Source organism: Octopus sinensis, linkage group LG18 (assembly GCF_006345805.1).
Source record: "Octopus sinensis linkage group LG18, ASM634580v1, whole genome shotgun sequence".
Taxonomy (NCBI): Eukaryota; Metazoa; Mollusca; class Cephalopoda; order Octopoda; family Octopodidae; genus Octopus; species Octopus sinensis.
Window position 1 is genome coordinate 27,972,654 of NC_043014.1, and position 27,125 is coordinate 27,999,778.

At 35.8% G+C, this 27,125-nt stretch overlaps 1 protein-coding gene across 1 annotated transcript in view; it reads left to right on the plus strand.

The window, feature by feature from the left end:
• The first annotated feature begins 384 nt into the window (after nt 1-384).
• Nucleotides 385-27,125, plus strand: part of LOC115221223 (unhealthy ribosome biogenesis protein 2 homolog) — a 71,541-nt gene continuing 44,800 nt past the window's right edge. Inside the window, exons 1-12 of the mRNA XM_029791380.2 lie at nt 385-460; nt 1,788-1,938; nt 6,625-6,751; nt 8,272-8,403; nt 9,396-9,539; nt 12,869-12,999; nt 13,104-13,221; nt 15,014-15,099; nt 18,377-18,601; nt 21,701-21,976; nt 24,320-24,429; nt 26,710-26,897. Of these exons, the coding sequence (XP_029647240.1) occupies nt 436-460; nt 1,788-1,938; nt 6,625-6,751; nt 8,272-8,403; nt 9,396-9,539; nt 12,869-12,999; nt 13,104-13,221; nt 15,014-15,099; nt 18,377-18,601; nt 21,701-21,976; nt 24,320-24,429; nt 26,710-26,897 (1,713 nt within the window). The 5' untranslated portion in view covers nt 385-435. The remainder of the gene's footprint in view (nt 461-1,787; nt 1,939-6,624; nt 6,752-8,271; nt 8,404-9,395; nt 9,540-12,868; nt 13,000-13,103; nt 13,222-15,013; nt 15,100-18,376; nt 18,602-21,700; nt 21,977-24,319; nt 24,430-26,709; nt 26,898-27,125) is intronic.

Below are 27,125 nucleotides of genomic sequence, written 5' to 3' on the forward strand. Positions count from 1 at the left end.
CCAATTCCATATTTTTCTCTTCTAAAAAAACACACATACAGGAGGAGTAAATTATACATATAATAATACTTTCAATGAGGCTCCCGATAAACAGTATAAATAATTACCCGATCAATGACGGGTTTTTCTGCTATTTTAGTATAAGAACATATTTATTTTGTGCAATCATTTATCTAGAAGGATAAATAAAAAGCACAGACTGGATATAATAGCAATAGGAACACAAAAGGTGCGGTTTATTGGTGTGCTACGAGTGGATATATCTAATTTCTTGAAGGAATAGAGATTCTTGCAAGAAATGTTAGCTATATCTTCTGCTTGATGTAATTGTTTCTGTATAGAGGCATGACACCGGGAATAGTAGTAATTTGTAGTTATCTCCCATGCACACTTATTTCACCAACTTCCGGTAAGAACACCACATGGCCTGTAAATATGTCTTTACGGCATGTTGTTCCCGGTAAGAGTTTCTTAACTTTTTTGTTATTTTCTACCTTCAAGTACTTTTAATATTGTAGAATTTATAATATAATTAGTATTGCCATAGTTTCTTTGCATACATCTAGTTTTTGTTTGGTTTATATTTCCAAATTTTCATATTTTGTGCTATTTATTTACATGGCTCTCTAAATATTTTTGCATGAACTTGAAAACAAAGTCACTGAAAGCATAAATTGTCTACAAATATTGTCGGTCTTTCATACCCCTTCTACCATTAAAATATAAGAACAATCTTTAAACAGTAGCTTGTTGCATCTCGGATCAAAACAGTTCTTTCTACATACCTCTATTTAACTGGAGACTAGTTAATAAAACCTTCAACGAAATTTATTGGTAATTCATTAACTTCGTATCAAGGGAGATATCTATTTAACTTTCGCTGACGCAGTAGGAACTTACGATAGCTCATGACACCTTGTAATTCGTAAAAATAAAAGTACCTTTTAACAAATTGATATTTCCTTTGAAATGACTTAAAAGTTAATGCGATTTGGCCGTCTTAAGTAAAGATAATTCAATCTGTCGTTTGTTTGTTAAATGTTATGCATGAGAAACCAATAGTTTTCAGATATCCTCATACAAACTCCGTTGGTAACTCAGATTTATCCATCTTCACCCCAAGGCAGTCGGATATCTAAGATACTGACCCAAGCGTCAGTATCTCAGATATCTCACCTCGGTACATCAGTACTTCTGGTCTCCCACCTTTCGCGTGCGCGAATTTTTTTTTTCATATTCGTTCATAGGAAGTTGTTTTACACCTATTACACACATTTTTTTTTTGATTTTCTGATATTTGTTACGCCCTATATTAACCGAAAATTCTATAGAGACACCCATTCTGAAAGTGTTGTAATATAGTTAAAACTACACATTGCCCCTATTTTCAACTTTGTTTCTTGATAATTTTCTGAAAAATGCACATCTTTAAATGAAATATTGCAGATACTTTTTCAGTGGTACAGATCTCAAGGAGTTTTGGATCATTCTCTCTCCTGATTTTTGCTTTCTCTACAGAATAACATTTTGTAGAAATACGTTTTTGAGAGTGTAAATTATGTAATGGAGTGTGGAAGAATACGATCCAATCTCTTCCCTCTAATTTTTTCCCCTAAATGTTATCAACAAAATTATAAATGTATACCCCCAAAAATATATTTTTTGCAAAATTTCACTAAAAATGTACATCTTGTAGGAAGTTATGAGGTCATAAAATGGCGTGTGGGGAGCTCTAGTTATGATACAATATGATTGCTTTTACAATATAATAAACTTATTTCTTTCAGGTGTTTTTGCACGTTTAAAGTCCATAACAACACCATTGAAAGTAAAATTAAAATTGGCGAAATATTTATGGATCTCCGAGTCGGTCATTATACCAAATAAGACTGAAGTCCTGTTCGATTTTATTGCTGGATTGCTGGTGAAAAAGAAAAGGTAAAAAAAAATCAATAAGTTTCATCATCATCATCATTTAACGTCCATCTTTTCAGATAGTTTTCAGATATCCTCATCCCAACTCCGTTGGTAACTCAGATTTATCCATCTTCACCCCAAGGCAGTGGGATATCTAAGATACTGACCCAAGCGTTGGACAGTTTGACTGAAACCTGCTAAGCTTGGGAGCTACACCAGGTTCCAGTCTGATTTGGTATAGTTTCTACAGCTGGACGCCCTTCCTAATGCCAGCCACTCGAAGAGTGTAGTGGGTACATTTTACATTCCATTAGCATGGGTGCCAGTTACATAACACTGGCATCAGCTATGACTATGATCTCACTTGGCTTGACAGATCTCAAGTATATTGCCAAAGGCCTCAGTCACCTGTCATTGCCTCTTAAAGCCCAACGTTCAAACAGTGCTTTTTATGTGCCACCTGCATGGGTGTCAGTTACGTGATACTGGCATCGGCCACAACTATGATCTCACTTGGCTTGATGGTTCTTCTCAAGCAAGGTATATCAAAAGAGGTCTCAGTCACTTGCCATTGTCTCCATGAGGCCCAACATTCGAAGATCACGCTTCACTACCTTGTCTCATGTCTTCTAGGGTCTGCCTCTTCCACAGGTTCCTCCCCACTGTTAGAGTTTGGCACTTCTTCACACAGCTGTTCTCGTCCATACACATCACATGACCATACCAGCACACTCGTCACTCTTGCACACCACGTCTGATGCCTCTTATGCCCAACCTCTCTCTCAAGATGCTTACACTCTGTTGTGCATGCACACTGACATTACACATCCAGTGAAGCATGCTAGCTTCATTTCTTACAAGCCTACGCATGTCCTTGGTGGCCACAACCCATGTTTCACTGCCGTGTAGCATAGCTATTTGCACACAGACATCATACAGTCTACCTTTCACTCTGAGAGAGAGGCCCATTGTTACCAACAGGGACAGAAGCTCTCTGAACTTTGCCCAGCCTATTCTTATTCTAGCATCCACTCCCACTACTGACTTGGCCACCTCAGTAACAGAAGCTATCAACTACTTCTAGATATCCTCACTGGCATTTGATGGAGTCTATTTTCTGTACATTTTTAATGTATATTGTACCTGTGCACACACAAAGACTATTTTCCCAGTTAACCTTCCTCTGATATTGTTGCACCACTTATGTGGCCATAGATTACACAAGGTACATCTTATGGAGTTTCTGCTTACACCTTTACAGATTGAGCAGGGCTACGTACCTGAAAAGATTTGTGATTTGTCTGCTCTTCTACTCACTAAGACTTTAGGTTTTGCTAGATTAACTCTAATTCATTGATTCATTATTAATTCTCTGTATTTTTCCCTAATTAACCAAATTCCTTTGGTGTTTCATAACTTCAAAATGGTTTGTTTTATCTATGTTGTATTAAGTTTTAAGGGTACATCTTTAATATCTATTTTTAATTTACTTGCCTCATGATGATATGTTGACCATCTCATTCAATTTTGTGTAATAGTTACATGATAAGGATGTAATAGTTACATGATAAGGATTCATGACAACAGTGTTGCTATGAACTGATTTACTTACCTATAGTTGGTCTCTATCCAGAATTGCATGAAAAGAAAAAGATGGTACTTATGCATGTATAGATTCCACTCTGCCTATCATTCCTCTTCAGCAATAAGAACTTCCAATTACTCTAACACAACGTTTCCCTCCTCACTCCTCTATATACTTCTTTGACGATATCTCTTCCTCCTTTAAAGATATTGCTTTCACCTCAATCCTCTTGGAAGTAACTACCCTCTGTGACCTCAACACTTGAAACTCTTCTTTGCTCCACGCTCGTCCTATATTGATGCTGCTTGTGAAGAAGCCAAATCTTTTGTAGTCCTCAACTCTGCATTTAGTTTATTTTTCCTCTGCATCACTTCCAGTCTGATACATAATAAACCCCAAACATGCTTCATCTCTATCTCCTCTCCCGATCAGCTTTTGCTAATCCATGGCTGCCTCTGCATCTGTTGGGATGTTTGATCACTGTGTTACACTGTATTATCACCAATGTCCACCATATATCACACTGTTAAAACCTTCAAGGTCATTACGAATACTAGGTCTCACCATCTGATTATATCTCCTAGCAAACATACATCCTCAACATAACAAATGCAGCATCACAAAGACTGTTCTTCCTCTTCAGCTCTAGAAAATACTTTAGGTCTAATAACAGCTAAATCTCAACAAAACTCAGTTGAGGACCATGGAGAGTATTACTGACACATCTAGGACGATTCTGCTGCTGAATGTGTCCAAAAAAGAGATCACCCAACTGATTGGCTTGAAGTCACTCACTAACATGCTTCAATATCTAGCCCACAGACATGCTGTCTCATCTACTTTTTCTACCACTATTACATTGGCCTCTGTTCTTCATTACTGGTTAGTCTTGTGTCATTTCTACACAAACACTCCTGATTTATTTGTCTCTTCTCATCTTTTACATTGTGGCCACCTATTCTCCCTCTTTGCCAATCTTTTCTTCCCAAAATACCAGCCTTCCGAAAATCTCTCCTTAGCTTTTTTTTTTCTGCAGCCATCAGTTTGCAAAAGAAATATTGTGTTGATCTTACTGATTTTGGAGGGCCTTGAAGGCCATAGTACAAGCCATGTCTCAAGACCAAACCAATAAAAAAATGATGTACAATGAACAACTGTTAGATCTGAGTTTAATTGGGCCATCTCTGGGCAAGTGTTTTCTGCTATTGCCCTGAGCTGACCAAAGCCATATAGAGTGGATATGGTAGATGGAAACGAAGAAGCATGTTGTGTATATATAAGTACATATGTGTGTTTTACTGTCTCCTTGCCTTGACATTGTATAATAGCTGTAAACAAATATCTCTGTCATACAAGTAGTATTGTCTATTTCCAATCCTCCATGAAAACTTGTCTATCACTGGGAAATATTATCTTATTTGTAAACAGATGAGGAATGGCAACAGGAAGAACACTCACTGGTATATAAATCTACCTCAACAAAATTCCATTTGACCCATGCAGGCATGGAAAAATAGATGTTAAAATGATGATATTATTTTCTGTTGGTGTGTTCTTTTAGAATCAGATTCTCTTAAATTTCAACTTGATGTTACTACAATCACATTTTTAAGGTATTTAAAAAAATATTCTTGCCATAAATAGTAATTCATATTTCTGTATTTGCTATGGAAGCACACTTTTTAGCTAGTTATTCTGTAATAATTTTGAATGCAATGTCAGATTTCAGTTACCTTACCGTTCAGTCAGTAGTTAAAATGTTGGGATAGCTAATTTGTTCATTGTAATTACTTTCTTCTTATCAATGTGTTCAATTATAATAGTAATGATATAGTCTTCTTTGTTATAATAATAATGTTATATTCTTATTTGGTTATGCTGCATAATCCTGTGCAGTATCGTCTGGGACTTGAGCTTTTGTAATTTTGTTGTTGGTTTCTGACTTACCAGTAAAGTATTCAGTATTGTTGGTTCAGTGCCTGTTCAGCTGTGACTAAACAAACCTATGATCAAAGTGTTCCAACCACGACCATGTCTTTTTGGTTATCCAAGATTATATTGTCCAAAATGTTAATTTTTTTTCCAATGCTAGGGTGTGGTTTGAAGGGATTCTGCTTAACTATCATATGTGAACTGATCAATAAGTATCCAGACTGTTGCCATAGTAATGAAGCTAAAGCACACAGAGTGAAGCCGCTTGGCACAGATTGACCTTGAACTCTGCTGTGTATGCATACTAAGTTTTAACATTCTAACTCACTTCTGCTATTTACTGCAGTGCTTGGAAGGAAGGTGTGTAGTGTGTGATCGTCACATTGACCATGACAGAGAAAGTTGAACAGAGAATCTGCATCAAATTTTGCCAAAAGTTTGGTAATACCTGCAAAGTTTTCATTGTTTTCGACACAGTCAAGGAGATCTTGTGCAGCTGAAACCTGAGTGTCTTTTTGCTCAGCTGAAAGCAGTTTGGACACAAACTTGACAGACATGTCTTGTCTCATACCCAAATCTCCAATGATAATGGACTGAACTGAATTGTAACTAATCTGCACATCCTCTGATAACTCACAGATGGTGATTTGACGTTTTCGCCTCACAGCCACTTGCACATCTGTGATGTTTTTCTCAGGTCAGTTCTGCTGGTTGCGGGTCTCCCAGAACGTTTGTCAATATCTACATTTTTTTGGCCGTCTTGAAAACGTCTGAACCACTTGTACATTTGTGTGCTGCTCATACACTCCTCTCTATACACTTTCTGCAACTTTACATAGGCCTCTGAGCAGATCTCGCCATGAAAACTTCCTCTGTCATGGTCAATGCGACAATCACATGCTACATGCCTTCCTTTCAAGCACAGCTGTAAATAGCAGAAGTGAGCTAGAACATTAAAACTTAGTGCATGTGCACAGCAGAGTTCACAGTCAATCTTTGCCAAGCAACTTTGCTCTGCATGCTTTAGCTTCGTTACAATGGCAATAGTCCAGATACTAATTGATCAGACCTCATATAGAAGCTCCTTGGTGACTCAAAATATTCACTGCCTTGACACAGGTGGGCAAACTTAATATTTGCCATCACCAACATTTGGTAGTTTCTGGGAATATTTTAATTTCTTCTTATAGAACAAGCTTGTCTGATGAAGATTTTGAAGCCATATGGCAATGCCTGGAATGGCTTCTACTTACAAAGAAAATGCAGCGACGGTTATCCAAGAAACAGGCTGTTATTCTGAAACCATCTTTCAGCACTGTGAGTATTTGTTGTCTCTTTATTTATTTTCATATTAATTTTTATTGTAAAATTTTCATTTTCTTTTTGTTTATTGACGTTGTTCTTTTTTTACAGATACATATAACAGTGTAAGCTAATTCTTACCAAATCATAATGATTTACAGGGCCATTGCTGAACTCTCATTCAGCTTTGTGCAGATGAAAAACGTGTCTTTTCTGTATAGGTTGGTGGTTTGTTGGAAGTAGCTTTCACTTTGAAACAAATTTAATTCAACACTGCAAACCAGCAAAAGACTATAATGTCTACAGTTGTTGAAGTATTCATGGATGTTTCACCCAGTTGGAATATTTATATTTCTCACTACAAACTGTGTGTGCACTATTGGACAACACCATTTGTTGTCCAATCATTGAAGTTAGCCATCATCAAACCTAGTTCTTATATTGGTGATTGCTTTGGGAATCCATGTACTGTAAACATCTAATTTTGGTCAACAATTAGAAACAATATAGGGCAGAGGAAAGTTTTTAGAGTTGCTGGGAGCCTGACAATCTCTCTTGTGCTAGTGCTTTGCTAAATGCACTCAGTATGTTCTGTACAGTGATTGGCAACAGGAATAACATTTAAAACCTGCCAAATATTGGATGTACAAGCAAGACATGGCTCCCAACCTGTCTGACAGGACAGTAACTATGAAGAACTGATTCAGTTCATGATGATCCATTAAACCCATGCCAGCATGGAAAAGCAATGGTTTCAGGTTCAGTCTCACTGCGTGTGCTGTGATCAACTGTCTTCTACTATAGCTCTGGGCTGACCAGAGGCTTGTGAGGGGATTTGGTTGATGGGAACTCAAAGAAGCCTGTTGTATGCATGTGTCCTTGTCTGGACATCATGCGATAGTTATATATTGAACATTGCATCATACTAACGATATCATTTGTTTCCAGCTTTTTATGAAAAATGTCTGGCCATGGGAAAATATTACCTTGTTTGGAAATAGGTGGGAGTTGGTGACAAGACAGGTATCCAGCCCTAGAAAATCTGCCACAATGAATTTTGTCTGATTCGTATAAGCTTGGGAAGTGGACATTAAAACACTGATGGGGTTGATATATATATATATATATATATATATATATATATATATATATATATATATATATATATATATATATATATATATATATATATATATATATATATATATATATATATATATGTGTGTGTGTGTGTGTGTGTGTAAAATTATGAAACTAGTAAACTACAGGCTTAGGTAATGCTTTTAAAATAATTTGTTCTTAGGCATAAAATAGTCTAGCCTGGTGCCATTATCTTACATGCTACTCATATTTGTCTCCTTCTGGAAATCTGTTTCCATTTCCCTACTCTCTCTTTTCATGTTTATCTTCATCTACAGATTTTTAAAAGTTCAAATTCAATATTTAACTTATACAGTGTCTCTTTCTCCTCCTCTGTATTTCTGTTCTTCTTCAGACAAAACAAAATATATAAACATTTCTTATATTCTTTGCAGATATTAAATTTCAGCTTGGCTAATGTGTCCCAAAATAAATTGAAGTACTCAGACAGTGTGATGGCTTGCTGTAAGTTGTTGTTGTCATCTCCAGCCTTGTCCTACCTTTTTACCTCAAACATTGAAAACATGGTAGGTATCAGCAATATTCTTTTACACAAATATTTCTCAGTCCTGTAACACCTATTGTTTAAAATTTTTAATGCTTTAAATTCAGTGCTTCTGCGGCAAGAAAATGATGAGATTGAAAGCTTGGATGAGCTCGCAGGATACTTTACATTTGAACATTATTATTGTATGCAAGCAGTTTAGTATCTGGCAATTGTTGCAGAATTATTGACATCTGAATAATATATATAGCACATACAATATGTGCTATAATAATGTTTGCATTATTAGAGCTGCTCATAATTCATAATTTAATTTTGTTTTCCTTGTGCGGTGCTGTTGCACATCAGCAGATAGACTGTACTATTTGCATATATACCACAAATCAGCCATTGTAGTCACTTGAATACATGGTGCTGGGAAGCTGAAAAGCAGCAAAATATCGATATCCACTGTTCTCAATTGCTTACAGGGCAAGTTGTCTTGCCTAGTTTGAGATATTTAGTGTTTTTCAACACTTGGCATCTTGAAGGGACATTTCCCATGATGCTGTCTTGCAGTCAAGGAGCTCATAAACACCTGTAAGTATGTAGGCTGACTGTGCTTCAACATTACCTTCAGGGTACGGTTAATGATATTGGCACCAAATACTTGACTGGTTACTTTATTAATCTTAGAAGAATGAAAGGACAAATCAGTCTAGGTAGGATTTGAATTCTGCATGTAAAGAGATGTAACCAAATACCTTAAGACATTTTGTACAATATTCTACAGATTCTGACATCCACAGCCTTCTGTGTTAGTTTGTTTGTCAGAATGTATATGAATGTATATATATATGATTGCCTATGATAGCTTTATTGTATAAGCAAGTGTATATGTAAATACGTGTTTAGATGTAAGAAGTAGTTTGTATGTGGGAGTGGAAAAGGGCAAATGCTATAGTGCTTGTATATAAGTGAATAAGATTATATGGTTTAAAGTAACATAAATCTGTTTGTTTTTTTTTACTTCAGGTTAACCTTTTGTCTGCTGTGAGCAGCATAAGTCTGCAACAACTTGCTACAACTGGTCACATGGAGCAACATATTGACGACTTGTTAACTAATCTGATTAAGTCTTTCTGTGACTGTCAAAAAATTAGTTGTAACCAAGGCCAGGTAAAGAGGCTGACGTATTCCTTCTTTGCTAATGTTGTCATCACTTCAATCAACTTCATAATTTCTACCACAACTAACACCACCTTACCAACCACCACCACCTTCATTGTTTTCCCTTCCACTAGTACTACCATCATCATCATCACATCATTCTTAAACTACTACCACCAGTACTACCACTATCAGTACCACTACTTCTTCAGCTACAACACCACCACCACTATCACTACTACAATCATTACTTTGCCACTGCCTTTTTTTTGCCCCTGCACGACTATTATCGCCATCATCATCATGGTTTCTGTATTATTGCCCACCAGCAGCAGTATCACAATTGCTATTGTTTCTGTCATCATCATCATCATCACAGTAAAGGATTATTTACAAAATTACCAAACTCATGTCGGTATGTTAAAAGATACTCTCTTTCTCTTTACTTTTTTACTTGTTTCACTCATTTGACTGCAGCCATGCTGGAGCACTGCCTTTAGTCAGACAAGTTGACCCCAGGACTTATTCTTTGTAAGCGTAGTACTTGTTCTATCAGTCTCTTTTGCCGAACTGCTAAGTTATGGGGACGTAAACACATCAGCATCAGATGTTGGGGGAACAAACACACACACACACACACACATATATGTATATATATATATATATATATATATATATATATATATATATATATACATACATACATACATACATATATACAACGGGTTTCTTTCAGTTTCCGTCTACCAAATCCACTCACAAGGCTTTGGTCGGCCTGAAGCTCTAGTAGAAGACACTTACCCAAGGTGCCACGCAGTGGGACTGAACCCGGAACCATGTGGTTGGTAAGCAAGCTACTTACCACACAGCCACTCCTGCACCTATGTGAAACAATATTAATGTTATCAATATTTTTCACATTTTGTGCTTTCCTTTGCTGAAATGATTATGACAATCAGCAGTTTACTGAATCATCTCTTTTCAAAATGTCTGTGTTCTTTGTTAAAGTTAATTAACATGTTTTATATTTCTTGCACCATGTTTATGTTGGGTTACTTTTGATCATTTTGATATTGACATATTGCTGGAACAAATACTTTTAACTGTTGGCTGTTCTTCCTAAATCACTCACAATGCATACTTAGGGGAAGCATGGATGTAAAATGGCAGGGAAAATGTGTGGCAATGTATATTAACTGCATAATGAAATCCATACTGTTGTATGTGTATGTGGTTGACTATATAATTAAATCTATAACATGATTTTCATTTGAGTATCCAAATGAATACTAATCATTCTCAGTGAATGGGAATGGAAACTTATGTATTGAACAATAGGTCAAACCTCTTGCTGGTTGGACACCTCTGTTTGGTCCATGAATGCTTTTGTTGGGGTCAACTCTCTGAAGCATTTGGACCAGACTCCAGTTCCCTATTTGCTTACTATTTTTCTGTAGATGTTCAGCTATATTGACCTCATCAATCTTGGAAAGCCTACAAAGGTCTTTGAATGCTGCCCCTCCTTCACTGATTAACTGATGAAAAAAAAAGACTCAGAGAAGTCAAGTGAGATTGTCTTTTCAGGTGCTCTAAAAAATAAAATTGATTGCCTTCAGATGAATAAATTTTACAATGTGAGATTCATTATCTTAGAACCAAATCCACATGGCTTTTTTTTTTATTGCTTATCATTTAAAATGTCAGAAGTTGTCATGCCATGTGATATCAAGTTAGATGAGTTTGTTGCTAGGCAACAATCTCATGTTTAAATCTGAGTTGTGGAATGAACAGTGTGTCTTCCAGTGAATTTTCTCTCTTAATACAAGCCTGTTGATATTGCTATGTGTAGGTATTTTTATCTGAACCAAATTCAGAGTATAAATTCTTTCTTTTGGGATAGATGTCACTATTTTACAGTATACATTTCATGATTGAGTGGTTAGCAAGTGGGACAGTGCAAACATGTCAATTTACTCCCTAACTACTGGATTTATGCTAACATAGAACTTGTGTTATAAACTGAAATAGATTTTGTCTGAAAGTGAGGAATTATCATTTTTATACATTGATTTATTCAGACTATTGTCCTCATCAAGAATTAAATTTAAGGCTTCTATTTTCCATTAGCTATGGGATAATAATATAGTCACTATTTTCTTTTCATTGCTTTTGCAGTTTCCTATGATTCCCTGTCGCCATCCATTTTTTATTATGAGTTTCAATTGGGTGCTTGAGTCATTGTGAATCATTCATTAGCTGATTACACAATCATGGACACCACCCTTATAGATGCATTGCAGTTACTATCTTGATAGAGCTTGGTGATCCTGGCCGTTGATCTTCTGGGATTCTTCTGCTCATAATCAATGTAAAAAGCACTGTTGGCTCAGTTGAGCTCTTCCACTACCTCTTCACACTCTACCATGCTGCAGTCCCATGACTTTGCTGTACCGCTGGCAGGGTGGCTGAATGGTTGCATTGCCTTGCCAAAGGGCAGCTGTAACTATGCAATATAAGTATTGGTTAAGGGCAATAGTTTATTTAGCGGGTATGAATTCAGTTTCTAGTTTAGTGTATCTATCTATATACTCTAGTTTAAGCAGAATGAGCAAGCAACATTAGAGCTAACTAACAACTAATATCCCAAACAGGGACAAGGAAATGAGAACAATCTAGTCTCCCATGTTCTGAATAAAGGGTTTAGTTTGGAATTCCAAGAATATTATCAAATTCAACAACATCTGAAGTTAGCTGGAGGGCACAACGTGACTAACAATCAAAATGAGGAAATTCATCATCATCATTTTAATGTCCACTTTTCCACGCTCCCATGGATCAGATGGAATTTGTTGAGGCAGATTTTTCTATTGACAGATATCCTTCCTGTTTCCAAGTAAGGTGATATTTCTACATGAATGTCTTCATGGAAAATTGGAAATGAAGAACACCACTTGCATGACAGTGTCACTTGCTTTTGCAACTGTCAAAGCAAGGAGACGACAATACATACACACACACACACACATTTCTATATACATTAAGGACTTATTTCAGTTTCTGTCTTACAGATCCATTCACAAGGCTTTGGTTGCCCTGAGGCTATAGAATACCCTTGCTCAAGGTGTCAGGCAGTGGGACTGAACTTTGAACCATGTGGTTGGGAAGCAAACTTCTTACCTAACAGCCATATCTATAAAATTAGTTCAAATAAATCTATGTATAATAGTTGTAAATAGTATTTAAAATATAAATGATTTTTGTAAAACAAGATATATCCCTGCCCAGTTTCTTGAATTTTCATTCTCAAATCAGATTTTCTTTTCTTCCCCTCTTTACAGGTTCTTAAGTTGTTCTGCAATAAATTATTTCAATCTGTACTAATTCTCCGATATAAATGTCAACACCATTCCGATTACAACCACATTTCATGTTTACTTGATGAGATGATAAAAAATACTGTTTTTAACAAGTAAGTGAATATAAGTTAAGATTTCTTTTTCTAAGAAAGTTTGTTGTTTTCATGCTGCCTTGAAAAAATTCCTCATAGTTTCATATATGTTTTATTTTTTTCAGAGATCAAAGATTATTTTTCAGGAAATTGCAAAAACAGAGTGCTGCAACTAATATTTTAGAATCCAAGTCTGGGCTAATTCAGCTGTTTACAATAATGAAAGAAGCTATTACTGGAACTGTAAGATATTTATATATTCATTTTAACCCAGCTGTAATATTCTTCCTGTTTTACGTTCAAACTTGCCAGATCTGGCCTCTCACACCTACCCAATATTTGTTATTCTAACTGTAAACAGCCACATCATTGAAATCTGAAAGCTACAACATAATACACAAGTAATTCAAAATAATGTGAATAAATAAGCTTTACATTTGACTGAGTAATCTTAATGCTAAAAGGTTAATAGACATATTGTGTGTCTAGGAAGTTCAGCTTGCAACCAACATGGTTCTCAGTTCCCTGTGCAGAATCATGCTACAGAGTTTTCTGTCCATGTTGAAGATAGAAACTGTACAGAAGCCTGGTTGGTGTGTGTGTGTGTGTGTGAATGGTGCCATGTGGATACAGAGTTTGCTTCATAATTATATGGTTTCAGTTTCACTTTGAGCAAGTATCCTCTGGCCTCAGGTTGTCCAATGCCTTGTGTCTGAAATTGGTGGATAGAAACTTAATGGATACCCTTTGTGTATATGTCTTGTGCTGGCACCATGTAAAAAGTACCCGTGCTGGCATCACATAAAAGCATCCAGCACACACTGTAAAGTGGTTGGTGTTAGGAAGGGCATCCAGTCATAGAAACCAAGTCAAATCAGACTGGAACCTTGTGCAGTACTCCAGCTTACCAGCTGTGGTGAAACTGTCCAACCCATGCCAGCATAGAAAATGGCTGTTAAAGGATGATGATGATTTTTATGTGTGTACATATATGTTGAATTGAGGAAGTGAGGATATGTCATTGGTTTTCTTTGAAGTGGAACTATGACAAGTGCAAGAGCTGATTGATTAATAAGCTTTATCTTTTTTATGACGTTCTTATCCTTAAATGTTCATTGTTATTTTTCCTAAAATTCCAATTAGTGAAGATGGGTTCATGGCTTATGGTTGAATTAGTATGCTGTTTCTTCATTCGTTGTTTTCCTTCAGTTCTATTTCAGTCCAGATATAAAATGTGGAAATTCAAAATGTAATCTAAAAGAGCTTTTGACTCTACTCACTGGAACAGACACATATGCCACTATTGCTGAGTGATATTAACACAATGTTGTTTATAACATATGTAACATTCAGCAATGAACAGTCATGTGGGGCTGAATCAAATTGTTTTAATGATAATATATATATGTTTTTGTTTTACAAGTTATGAAAATGTCAATATTTGAGTAGTGTTTATAAATGTGTGACCAATATTTAGATCAGTGGTTCCAAAACTTTTTCAGGCTGCTGCCTCCCTGACACCTGGGCCACATTCCTAGTGCCTCCTCCCCACTCACCATCACAAACATAGACCATTTTCTGCAGCAAATTCAAAACAACAGTATTTCACAAATAAAACTTAACCTAATTAACCCATCATTTTGTTTGCTTATTCATCTAGTGCCCCAGTTTGGCCACTCCATTATTGCTCCACTGAATCTTTCTACTCCTCCCCTATGAGCCACTGATTTAGATCGTAAGAGATATTCTTAGGTGCATTGTGCTGTGACTTTTGAGCGACGTATATGACCTTATCTCAATTGATTTTGGTAGACAAAGTTATTACACCTACTACACCGGCTTTACAAAGGCCATAATTTGTTCCAACAGTCAAGGAAAGGTTTCTTTAAATTTACAGAACCTTAATCTTGACAAAGCTAAATTGAAAATATGAATAGTTCTTAACAAGTTTTTAAGCAAGTTTATTTTTAAATTCATTCATTTGATGGAAAATATTGTGCTTATCTTCTGTTTGTTATATTTCCTTGATATTCAGGACAGTGAAGCATTAGCGATTGATTTCAGGGCTGCTGTCTTCGATTATTTACCAAAACTTTTTGCTTCATTTATTGAAGGAGAAACGTGAGTTCTTTATATGACATTATCTACAAATGTTTTATGTATTTGTGTGGGAGATAGAACCTGAACCGAAAGCTTTGAAAACGATACCAAACTTAATGCAAAACACTTTTATATCTGAATCTTGCAGCAATGTATTTTAGTAGATATCAATGATATATATATATATATATATATATATATATATGTATATATATGTATATATGTATGTATATATGTATGTATATATGTATGTATATATATATGTATATATGTATGTATATATATATATATATATATATATATATATATATATATATATATATATATACTTTTTCATTTATACATATCCTACAGAAGTAGTCTCCGATATTTTAGTATCAAAAGAATTAAATGAATTGATTATTATTTTGTAGTGATCACAATTTATTATGGTATATTGATAAAGAATAATGTTACTTGGTTTTTTGTTTTCTTCAAATTATGTTGGTAATCTAGTTTAAGCATTAAAACTACTGCTTTCTCAAGTGTTGTGAGCTGCTGTAGAGTATAATTAATCCTTTGGTTACCAGCTCACTTGCAATTATCTCTAGTTATGTGATACAAAGCTGCATGTTTTAAAGTGTTGGTAATTGAATTAAAACCTCTGTCAAAATTTTATGTAAGCCTTTTGTTCCAGTTAAATATTGGCAAAGGTTAGTTTTTTATGAAATCCATCCAAATTGTTGGTTATTTTCAAAATTAATTGAAATACTACATCATGTATTTCATTAGAAATATCATTAAAGAATATGAATTAAATAAAACATGACATGTCATTTGTGGAAATGCGATGTATTTGTCTTGCTTTTTCCTAGTTATTAGTGATATGATGGGAAGTATCTTCTAACTGGAAATAAGAACAGAATTACGGATTCAGATTAGATAAGAAAACACTTTGATGATAAAAATAATAAATAACACAAAGAGAGGGCATTTAAAAAAAATATTGTGTCTTTTGGATTTTTTTTCTTTTTCAAGTAAGTCTCAGGAATCAGGGCTACTCCTTTTCACTCCCTCCAAGATTAAGTTTAATGGTTTTAATATTTGTCTTAAAATTTCTTGGTGCCACAGACATGGCAGCGTGTTAAGAAGTTTGCTTCCTCACTACATGGTTCTGTGTTCAGTCCCAATACATAAAACCATGAACAGGTGTCTTCTATTATAGCCCTAGGATTATTATAAGAGGTTTGGGTTTGATTCCCATGTGTACTAATACCTATTTTTTTCCATCATGGGTTTATATGACTATTTCCTATAGTCAATTTATACAGTGAAAACTTAACATTTACAAAATTTTCACTCATACAACCATTTCTTAACTTAGGCAGAATATATTAAATGCATTCCTGGCATATACAGGGGTTGGACAAAATAATGGAAACACCTAGTATCATAGCATCATAATTTTAAAATATTTATAAAACCGTCAAAAGCTTGTTTTTATGTTTTTTGATTTATTACAAGTGTTGCTTAATATGTTTTGCTAAAATTGCTGTTTCTTTTCATATATTATCAGAAAATAGGTAATTAAAATTCATTAAAATGACACATCTATTAGACTTTCAAAGAGGTCAAATTGTTGGTGCTCATATGGCAGGTGCTAGCGTAACGAAAATAGCTGAAATGTTTGTTGTATCAAGAAGTACTGTCTCGAAAATTATGACAGCCTTTGAGAAAGAGGGAAAAAACCTCCCCGTTGAAACAAAACTCTGGAAGAAAACCAAAACTTTCAGATAGGGACCATCAGGCTCTTACATGAATTGTTAGAAAGGATCACAAAAGTATAGCTCTCAAAATTAGCAGTGGAAGAATGTTATTTTTTTGGACGAGTCATCCTTTACCTTATTTCCGACCACCAGTCGGGTATACGTGTGGATACAGCCAAAAGAAGCATTCGACCCAGACTACCTTCTTCCAACTGTTAAACACAGAGGAGGATCTGTGATGATCTGGGGGGGTTATATCTTGGAAATCTACTGGCCCAATGGTTTCCCTTCATGGCAGAATTAACAGTCAAGACTATTTAAGCATTTTATCTGATTAAATTCATCCTATGGTTGCAGAACTGTTTCCGAAGGGAAACGCAATCTTTCAGGACGACAATGCACCAATTCACATATCTAAAGTTGTTACTGAATGGCATGAGGAACATTCTAGTGAAGTTGAACATCTTATCTGGCCACTACAATCCCCAGGTCTTAATAATATTGAACATTTATGGTGTATTTCAGAAAAACAAGTAAGAAGTTGATATCTTCCATCATCATCACTACAAGAACTGGTGACAGTTTTAGCTGAAGAATGGACAAAAATTCCTCTGGAAATAATTCAAACTTTGTATGAGTACATACCTTGTAGAATTCAAGCTGTAATTATTGCCAAAGGCAGTCCTGCACCATATTAAAATAGATTTGTTCGAAATTTTAAGGTGTTTCCATTATTTTGTCCAACTCCCATATATGTGTATGTCTGTTTGTGTCTTTTTGTTTTATCATTGTGTGATGGTTGTAAAATGATTGTCACTGTCATACAAGTAGTGTAGTGCCCTTTATTGTTAATATTTTCAAGAACATGTCTGGGCATGGAGAAATATTACCATGCTTGGAAATAGGTGGAAGTTGTTAACAGTAAGGGCATTTGTAAATTTCAGAGAAGGGGTTCAAGGGCAAACAATTAGGGATGATATTGACTACCTCTTGTACACTCTTTACTCTTTTACTTGTTTCAGTCATTTGACTGCGGCCATGCTGGAGCATCACCTTTAGTTGAGCAAATCGACCCCAGGACTTATTCTTTGGAAGCCTAGTACTTATTCTATCGGTCTCTTTTGCCGAACCGCTAAGTTACAGGGACGTAAACACACACCATCGGTTGTCAAGCGATGTTGGGGGACATACGAAGACACATACACATACACACATATATATACACGATGGGCTTTCAGTTTCTGCCTACCAAATCCACTCACAAGGCTTTGGTTGGCCCAAGGCTATTGTAGAAGACACTTCCCCAAGGTTCCACGCAGTGGGAATGAACCTGGAACCATCTGGTTGGTAAGCAAGGTACTTACCTCACAGCCACTCCTGCGCCTATTTCTAAATAATGCATTTGTCAAATTCTCTATGATTCACTACTATGCAACACTCTGCAATAATCTCTCTTTATAAACCTGTTTTTGGAAAAACTATTGTAGTTATGGTGTAATACATGAAACTGTTGGTTTATAAAGCAAGTTGTTTTATTTTGTCTATATATACAGGGAAAGCTCTGTGCCGATTCAGATAATGTTGGACAACATCAGTAAGTTACTTGGGTTTGATTTGGAACAAGGCAAGTTCCATGGTGCTGTTGAAGAAAACAAGGCTATAGAAATTATGGGGCAGTTATTGAATATTTACAATTTGAGTGCAAATGATGATAATGAAGAGAAATTTTGGTTTATGTACTCCAAACAACTCCCTCAAATTCTTTTCACAGCTGAAAGGTTAGTTTTTTTTTGTTCAAACACCTTTTTGTAGTTGTTGTTTTTTTTTTTTTACTTATTGTCTTTGATCTTTTATATTTAATTCATGGGTGGCCATGATGATGATGATCATCATCATCATCGTTTAATGTCCGTTTTCCATGCTAGCATGGGTTGGACAGTTTGACCGGGGTCTGGGAAGCCAGGAGGCTGCACCAGGCTCCAGTCTAATCTGGCAGTTTTTCTACAGCTGGATGCCCTTCCTAACTCCAACCACTCCGTGAGTGTATTGGGTACTTTTTACGGGCCAGAGGGGGCTGGCAATGGCCACGATTGGTTGATGCTTTTGTAGGAATGTATATAACCGTAACGTAAGATGGTTGGTGACAAGGTCTCCTCTTGTACGCTGCACGATCGTGCCAAAGGAAATGATGGAAGGACGACAAGCTGTTCTGCTGTTTGAGAGAGAAGATAGACTTTATTCATGGTTGTGATTACTAGCGTAGTGTTGTGGTATGAATTCATTCGTATAGTAATTGTGTCTGTGTGTTCGTGTGTGTGACAAGGTACAGATAAAGGTGCATGCAAATACAACAGAAATACAGAGTATAAGAGAAGTCTCAGCATATTGAGTTAAGATAGAGTTAGTTACCAGTTCATGTGGTACGCGATAATAAGTTCTATAACAGATTTGGGTCTCGAAGCAGAGACTAGTTGAGTCACTTGTTGTGCAGGTTTCTCTTGATATAGATTATTCTTTCAGATAATACTGCAACTGTTTTTCCATGGTGAAGTTTCACGCAAACAGCATGAGTTGAATCTGTGTAATTGTGTACAAGTTGAAATCTTCGGAGATGTAGACGACGTTAGTGATGATGTTCTGTCTGTCACTGGTATACAATAACGTCTTCGTTGTATGGTTGGCTGGCTGTCGTTTGTCATTCGAACTGGAACATGGCTGAGTAGCTCTGTGGTCTCCGACTAGACCTTAGAAGGTCTAAAGCCGAAAGATGATGAATAGTGGAAATACTAGCTTATTTAAAGAGTAAAGATGGCTCGAATGAAAGATCCTATCCGAAGGCTGTGATTGATCAGTTTACACACTGGCGTGAAATAAGTAGAGAGACAGACTGCGCTAGATGCTAACCAATCAGATCAGTGAACACAACAGGGTTAAACTAGCCAAAGATGGTTGTAATTTCAAACGAGATCATTCCTAATGTTTTTCTCAAACAGTGAGGATATCAATATTGTCACACTTTTTATGTGCCACCGGCATGGAAGCCAGTCAAGGCGGCACTGGCATTGGCTACGTTTGGATGGTGCTTTTTATGTGCCACCGGCATGGGTATCACAACTGCAATTTCCATTTGATTTTTATTTTGATGTTGATGTACTTGACTCAATAGGTCTCCTCAAGCACAGCACCCTATGATCCAAGGTGCTTTTGAATGGGCTGGGGCAGCTTATGCGAAACTGGTGTAGGATACAGCTGCGAACTTACTTTATTTGCCAGGTCTTCGCAGTCACAGCATATCTCCAGAGGTCTCGGTCTTTCGTCATTGCTTCTGTGAGGCCCAGTGTTCGAAGGTCATGCTTCACCACCTGATCCCATGTCTTCCTGGGTCTACCTCTACCCTGGATTCCTTTAACTGTTTGGGAATGGCACTTCACACAGCTCTCCTCATCCATCTGTAGTACATGACTATACCAGCACAAACGTCTCTCTTGCACTCCACATCCGGTGCTTATGTCTGACATATCTCTCAGGGTGCTTAAACTCTGTCGTATGTACACTCTGACATTATACATCCAGTGGATCATGCTAGCTTCATTTCTTTCAAGCCTACGCATGTCCTCCGCAGTCACGGCCCATGTTTCACTTCTGTTAATTATGGATGAAGTGAGTATGGAACTAGTTATTAGCCTGGCGGAATGTAGTAAGGTTTGAATTCATGGTTGTGTACTCAATTGTCTACCGTTTTGCCTTTATTATATAAATGGATAAGAAATTAGTAAAAACTGATCTCCCTTTATTTCTTTCTCTTTGCACAAACACACATTTACACACTCACAGAAAACATTTTATTATTTTAATTAAACCTTATTTTTGAGTATGGTATCCTTGAATCTGTGACCAGATGAAATTATTGTCAGAATTCGGTTCAGTGATTCCAGGAGGTATCACAACGTTTATTATTAATATTACTTGGCTGAGGTGGCACACTAGTAGAATTGTTACCATGTCGGACAAGATGCTTAGCAGTATTTTGTATGTCTTTATGTTCTGAGTTCACATTCTGCTAGGGTTGATTTTTGCCTTTCATTGTTTCTGAGTCACTAAAATAATTTCCTGTTGAGCACTGGGGCCAATGTAATTGACCATCCTACTCCCCCAAATTTCAGACCTTGTGCCTATAGTAGAAAGGATTAATACTATGTAGGTAACTGGGAATAGTTATTATTGGAGCAGTTGTTTTTACAGCTGGAGAATTTTTCTATAGCTAATTACTCATCTAAAAATTGGGAATTGACACCTGTTTGTTACTGACAAAGTAGTGTAAAGTGAGTTAATTTATTTTGATCTGCAAAAATTTCAAGTCTCAATGTTCTATATTGTCTGGTGTTTGTTCTCCAGATTTTTAACATTAAGTAGATAAGGAGCAAATCTCCCTTTGGTCTATTCTGGATAAACTTTCTCGTATAATGAATTGAACTTGGTCTTGCAAGCTAACAAATCACTTGCTAAATCAACAGAGCTGCTAATGTTGTTTCAAACCTGTTATTCCTATTGTGTGATACATGTTTACTTCTTGGTGGATTGCTCCATTTAAAAGTTGAGTCTCTGGACTTAAACAGTACAGTGCCAAGAACAGGATATGAATTTGGACAACTTTGGACTGTTCTAATGGTTGTTCACTACCTTGTACATTGACCAACAAATTCTGTTTTGTTTGGATGCACATCATTATGATTGTAGTCATAAAGCTTGAAAACATAATCTTCAGATTATTAATTCAGCATCTCACCTTCATAGTTATTGTTTCTTTGAAATAATGTGAATATATTTTATGATTATATGTCAGTATATCTTTTGTATCTTTGTATTTTTTATTACAGGAAAACAGATTCATGGTTTTTGTGCTTGAAGTCTTTGATTTTACTTAATCCAGATATCAATAAAGAATATTTGGATCAGATCTTATCTTTATGCTGGTCTGTATTATCAGAAAGTGATGAGTCTACAATTGAGCAAGTTGATGGTCTGCTAGAAAGTATTTTAGAAGTATACAGCAAATTACGACAGATACCATTCTTGTTTAAGAAGTTAATTGCATCTGTCATTGCATCCTCGGTAGAATATAACTGCAAGTGGCCTCAGCGATTTTCTCTTAAGTAAGTGCACTGTGTGTTATTTATCATTCCATAATTCTCTTTGACAAATCCACAACTTTCAGTAGTTGTATGTGATAGATACAGAGCTAGAATAGTACCAAAACTTTTTTCAGTTTGCAGCATTGTATAATACAAATAAAATGTAAAATTTTCCCAAACCCAAATGAGCTAACTCGAGTGACATTCCCAGTTAATTCAAATACCAGTTTCCAATAGTTAATGGGGCTAAGTAATGTAACATTTTGTGTACTGAAAATACATAACCAAAATGTATTTAAATAGCTTTAAATTTTCAAACTCTGATTTGATATTCCAATGCCATATTCACTTGCCTGTTTCAGTTGCACCTTTTTATAATGTCTGCTATGTAAAATTAATGTAATTCTTCAGTGTTGTTGGCAATGGGTTTGCACTATAGAAACAAATCAATGCAACAAAGTTGTCTCAAAACAGCCCTGGCAGATCTAATTTCTTTAACTTACTGCAAATAATAGGCTACCTGCAGGATGTTGTGTTTGATAAATGGAACCAAACACACAACTGCTGGTTGTATTATGTAAAAATTATACATGGCTGTGTGGTAAGAAGTTTACTTCCCAGCTGCATGGTTCCAGGTTCAGTCCCATTGTGTGGTACCTTAGGCCAACCAAAGCTTTGTAAATGGATTTGGTAGACAGAAACTGAAAGAAGCCCGTCATATATATACTTATATATCTATGATGTGTGTGTCTTTGTGTATGTATATGTTCCCCACCATCACTTGTCAACCACTATTGGTGCGTTTACATCTCCTTAACCTAGCAGTTCAACAAAAGGGACTGATAAAATAAGTACTAGGATTTACAGAAAATAAGTACTGGGGTCAATTTGTTAGATTAAAATTCTTTAGGTGGTATCCCAGCATGATTGTAGTCTAATGATTGAAAAAGTTTAGGGCAAAGAAAGTATTCTATACTGTTTGTGGGTTTACCCTTTTCCCAGTTCACCAAATTTCACTCACAAAATTTGGTGAAACTATGATAGTGACACTTTCAGTGAGATTGAACCCCAAACTCCATACTTTTTAACCACATAGCTATGCTTGCATCCTATCATGATACTAAAATATAATGTATCTTTATTCATCATCTTCATCTTTGTGTAATGTCCAGTCTCCATGCTGGCATGGGTTTGACATGGAGCTGGCTAGCAAGGAGCTGTCTGAACTCCAACTGTCTGTTGTGACATGGTTTCTACAGCTGGATGTCCTTCCTATTACCAAACACTTAGCTGAGTGTACTGGGTGCTTTTTATGTGTCACAGGTGTATTTATACAGCACCAGTACAGGTGCTTTTTAAGTGGCACTGGCACCTGAAAGGGCAAGCTTGTATGTTTGGAAGACAGCAATTTTTCAAGCTAAGTTAATACTATTTGATTAATTCCTTATTTTCAATATGTTATCAATTTCTCAGTCAGTGGTTGCTGGAAACACTATAATAGTTACTACTATATTTTACATTTAACTATTCTTATTATTCTTAATCATGACTTAAGTAAAGGTGCTTGGCTTAGTGGTTGGTGTATTCAGCTCACAATTGTTAGGTGAATTCGATTCCTGGCAGCACATTGTGTCCTTGAGCAAGACATTTTATTTTACATTTCTCCAGTCCACTCAACTGGCAAAAATGAGTTGCACCTGTATTTCAAAGGGCCAGCCTTCTCACACTAAATCTCCCTGAGAACTATGTTAAGAGTATGTGTGTCTGTGGAGTGATCAACCACTTGCATGTAAATTTCACGAGCTGGCTGTTCTGTTGATTGGATCAACTGGAGCCCTTGTAACTGATGGAGTGTCAGTTAACCCTTTCGTTACTAACCTGGCTGAAACTGGCTCTGGCTCTTTAGTATAAACGTCTTGTTTTCATAAGTTTTGAATTCAAATCTTCCATCAAATCTTAGTCACAATTTATGTTCCTAACACTAGCTCAATGATAACGATGTTATTTTACTAAATTCATTGTTATATTTAAAATAATTGGAAGAAACACAGAGCATCTCAAAATAAATACAGTAATGAAAGAGTTAATCCTGATTTCAAATTTTGGCACAAGGCCAGCAATTTTGGGGGTAGGAGTAAGTCAATAACATTGATCCTAGTGTTTAACTGGTACTTGTTTTCCTGACCCTGAGAGGGTGAAAAGCAGAGTAGCTCTCAGCAGAATTTGAACTTAGAACGTAAGGATAAATTAAATGCCTCTAAACATTTTGCCCAACATGTTGATGATTCTGTCAGCTTACTGCTTTTTTTACTTACTATTCTTAATCATGTTATCTATCAATTGTCTGTTCTTGTTTTTTCATAGATTCCAGAATATTGTGCAAATGTTACCTCAAACTGTTGCGTTACAAGTATGGGAGATGCTGCTGACTGCAATTGAAAAGGAATTAGCTCCAATACTTAAAGATGATGAAGGTGACATTTAAAGCTAACATAAATTACTCGGAAAATACTAACTTAAGTTAAAAGTGTTTGGTTCTTGTGTCTGCTAATCACTTGACTTTGCAGCTACACAAGCTGAGGCAAATAATATTACATGCTTTCCTCTGTGCTTCAGCATAAGGGCTGCAACAAGATTTTATGCATGGGTAGGATGGTTCTACCTGGCTGGCTCCTGTCAACTGTCCTACCCATGTATGCATGGAAGATGGATGTTAAACGATGATGATGATGATATTTTTGTTGATTAACTCAGGTCAGCTATGATGAAAGGCATTCCAGCCATGGCCTTCCCATCTTGTTAGGGTTATGTTGTTGGACTACATTATCTAATGTAAGATGGCAAAGAGGGATTTGAGATTTGACTGCTATTTGTAGCAGGTCGATTTACCACTTTACTTAATAATATTAGTAATGTAAGCATTTTGACAAGTGCAAGAATATTTAAGTTTAAGGGAATTCTATAATTCATATTCTGGCACAACTTTCAACATTTAAGTTTACCCAGCCAGCACTGCAGAGAGATATAACTTAACCTTTTCGTTACTATATTTCTGACCAAAATACACCCCTCATGAGTTTCAATTAAATTCTAAAATAATCATGAATTTAGGCTTGTTTCATTAAATAACTGTAACTTTTTTACTTATCAACATATTAATGCAATATTTGGAACATAATTAAAGAAAGGGTTCTTAATCAATTCTATTGCATAACTTTTGTCTCAAAGTGACTTTAATTACAGGTAAATTGAGCAAAAGGTAAAAATATTAGAATTTTAAATTGAGCAAAAGGTAAAAATATTAAAATTTTGCTTAAACATCACCATAGAAAATGAATCATCAGCTAATATTCAAATGGGTATGCAACAAAATTTTGATAAAGAAGAATTGTGCACATCACTAGATCATCAGTTGAATTTAATGCACAACAAGTGTACCATAAAGGTGGAATAAACTGGAATCCACCGCAAGTTTGACCGAACTAAAGAAATCGGTCAAAAAATAATATATGGCCCTGGTTATGGTATGGAAGTGATAAATTCCAGACCACATCGTTCCCCTACCATGCTGACTAATATTATTTTCCCTGTATAAAAACTAAATCCATGCAGTACCCAGTATTTACTTCACAAATTTTCCGAAATTTGATCCCCCATTTTGTGTTTGTTTACAATCTGCGTAAATTTGTTTCCGCATTGATCGCTTCAAACAATAACTTCCAGACCACATCGTTCCCCTACCATGCTGACTAATATTGTTTTCCCTGTATAAAAACTAAATCCACAACAGTACCCAGTATTTGCTTCATAAATTTTCCAAACTTTTGTGTTTGTTTACAATCTGTGTAAATTTGTTTCCGAAGTGATCGCTTCAAACTAGCATACTGAAAAAAATAAAAAGTCTAATGGTTTCGCTTCCTAACAAAGACTATAGATAAACTCTATCTCCTCAGAAAATTTGCTAATAAAAACATTTTAAAAGTTTTTTTACTTCATTCCGATGTAAAATCGTCTTTGCTGTCGCCATCGCCGCTTTGTTTCTTTGGAATCGCTGGTTTCATTTTCGGATAAAAAAATATCCTATTCATTATTTTGTACACCATGTGCTGTTGTACCTATTTCATTCTTTTTCTCGAAATCTCCCTATTTTCTGTTGAAAAAGCTTTAAATTCGGAATCAATGCTTGATAACATGCAACTCCTATCCATTTTCAAAGTTGAAGAAAAATCGATGCCGAAAAAATGTGGAAAAAAATCTCCCAAAATTCACTGAGTTGAGATATCACTTCAAGCAATGTCGGATACTATAAGCCAACTATTTACAAAGTGAAATCACATGTTTTAACGAATGTACCAACAAGATTTGGGTTCAAATTTACATTTAAATAACAATAGGTTCTCTTGGCCGGGTTGGTATTATGAACCAAAATATTTTTCAGCCAGGTTAGTAACGAAAGGGTTAAATAACATAAATTGTAACTGAGCAACAGCCATATTGTAGAATTGGTAAGTTGTTTGTTGATGTGCGTTGCTCAACTAAATTGATCTCTTATAGGAAAAACATGTTTGGGATTGCCTGGCATTCTGGCCAGTCTGAGATTTGCTTCTCCTCCTCTTAATGTCTGAGAAAACAGCAATAACTATAAAAACAAGAGGATTGACTAAGTTATGTGAAGAAACAAAAATCTAGCATATTAACCTCTCTTGCTGTATTTTTATTATTTTCTGATTAATATTTCTTCCTTGTTCAACCAGGTGATGACTCCATTTCCAACCAGAAACCTGTATGTTCTTGTATAATTGGTTTGCTGCTGAACTTTCTGGGTGATGTTGTTATAGTTGGCCCATCAGTGACTGCCAAAAATACATTGGCAATACAGAATTTTCAGACCAGAATGAAGATAACAGTTGTGGTCCCTTCACTATACTTATGCCTTAGTAAGGTAAAGTTGCTTTTGTTAACTTTTTGTTTTTGTTGCTGTTTAGCACTTTAGCATTTAAGCTGGCCATATCAGGCCTACAGATTCTACCTGTTTTATGTTCAAACTGGCTAGATCCAGCCTCTCGCATCTACTGTATAATGCCATGCTAAAAATAAGCAATCACATCATCAAAATCTCAAAACTATGAGATAAGGCATGAATAATTCAAAGCAATATCAATAAATAAGC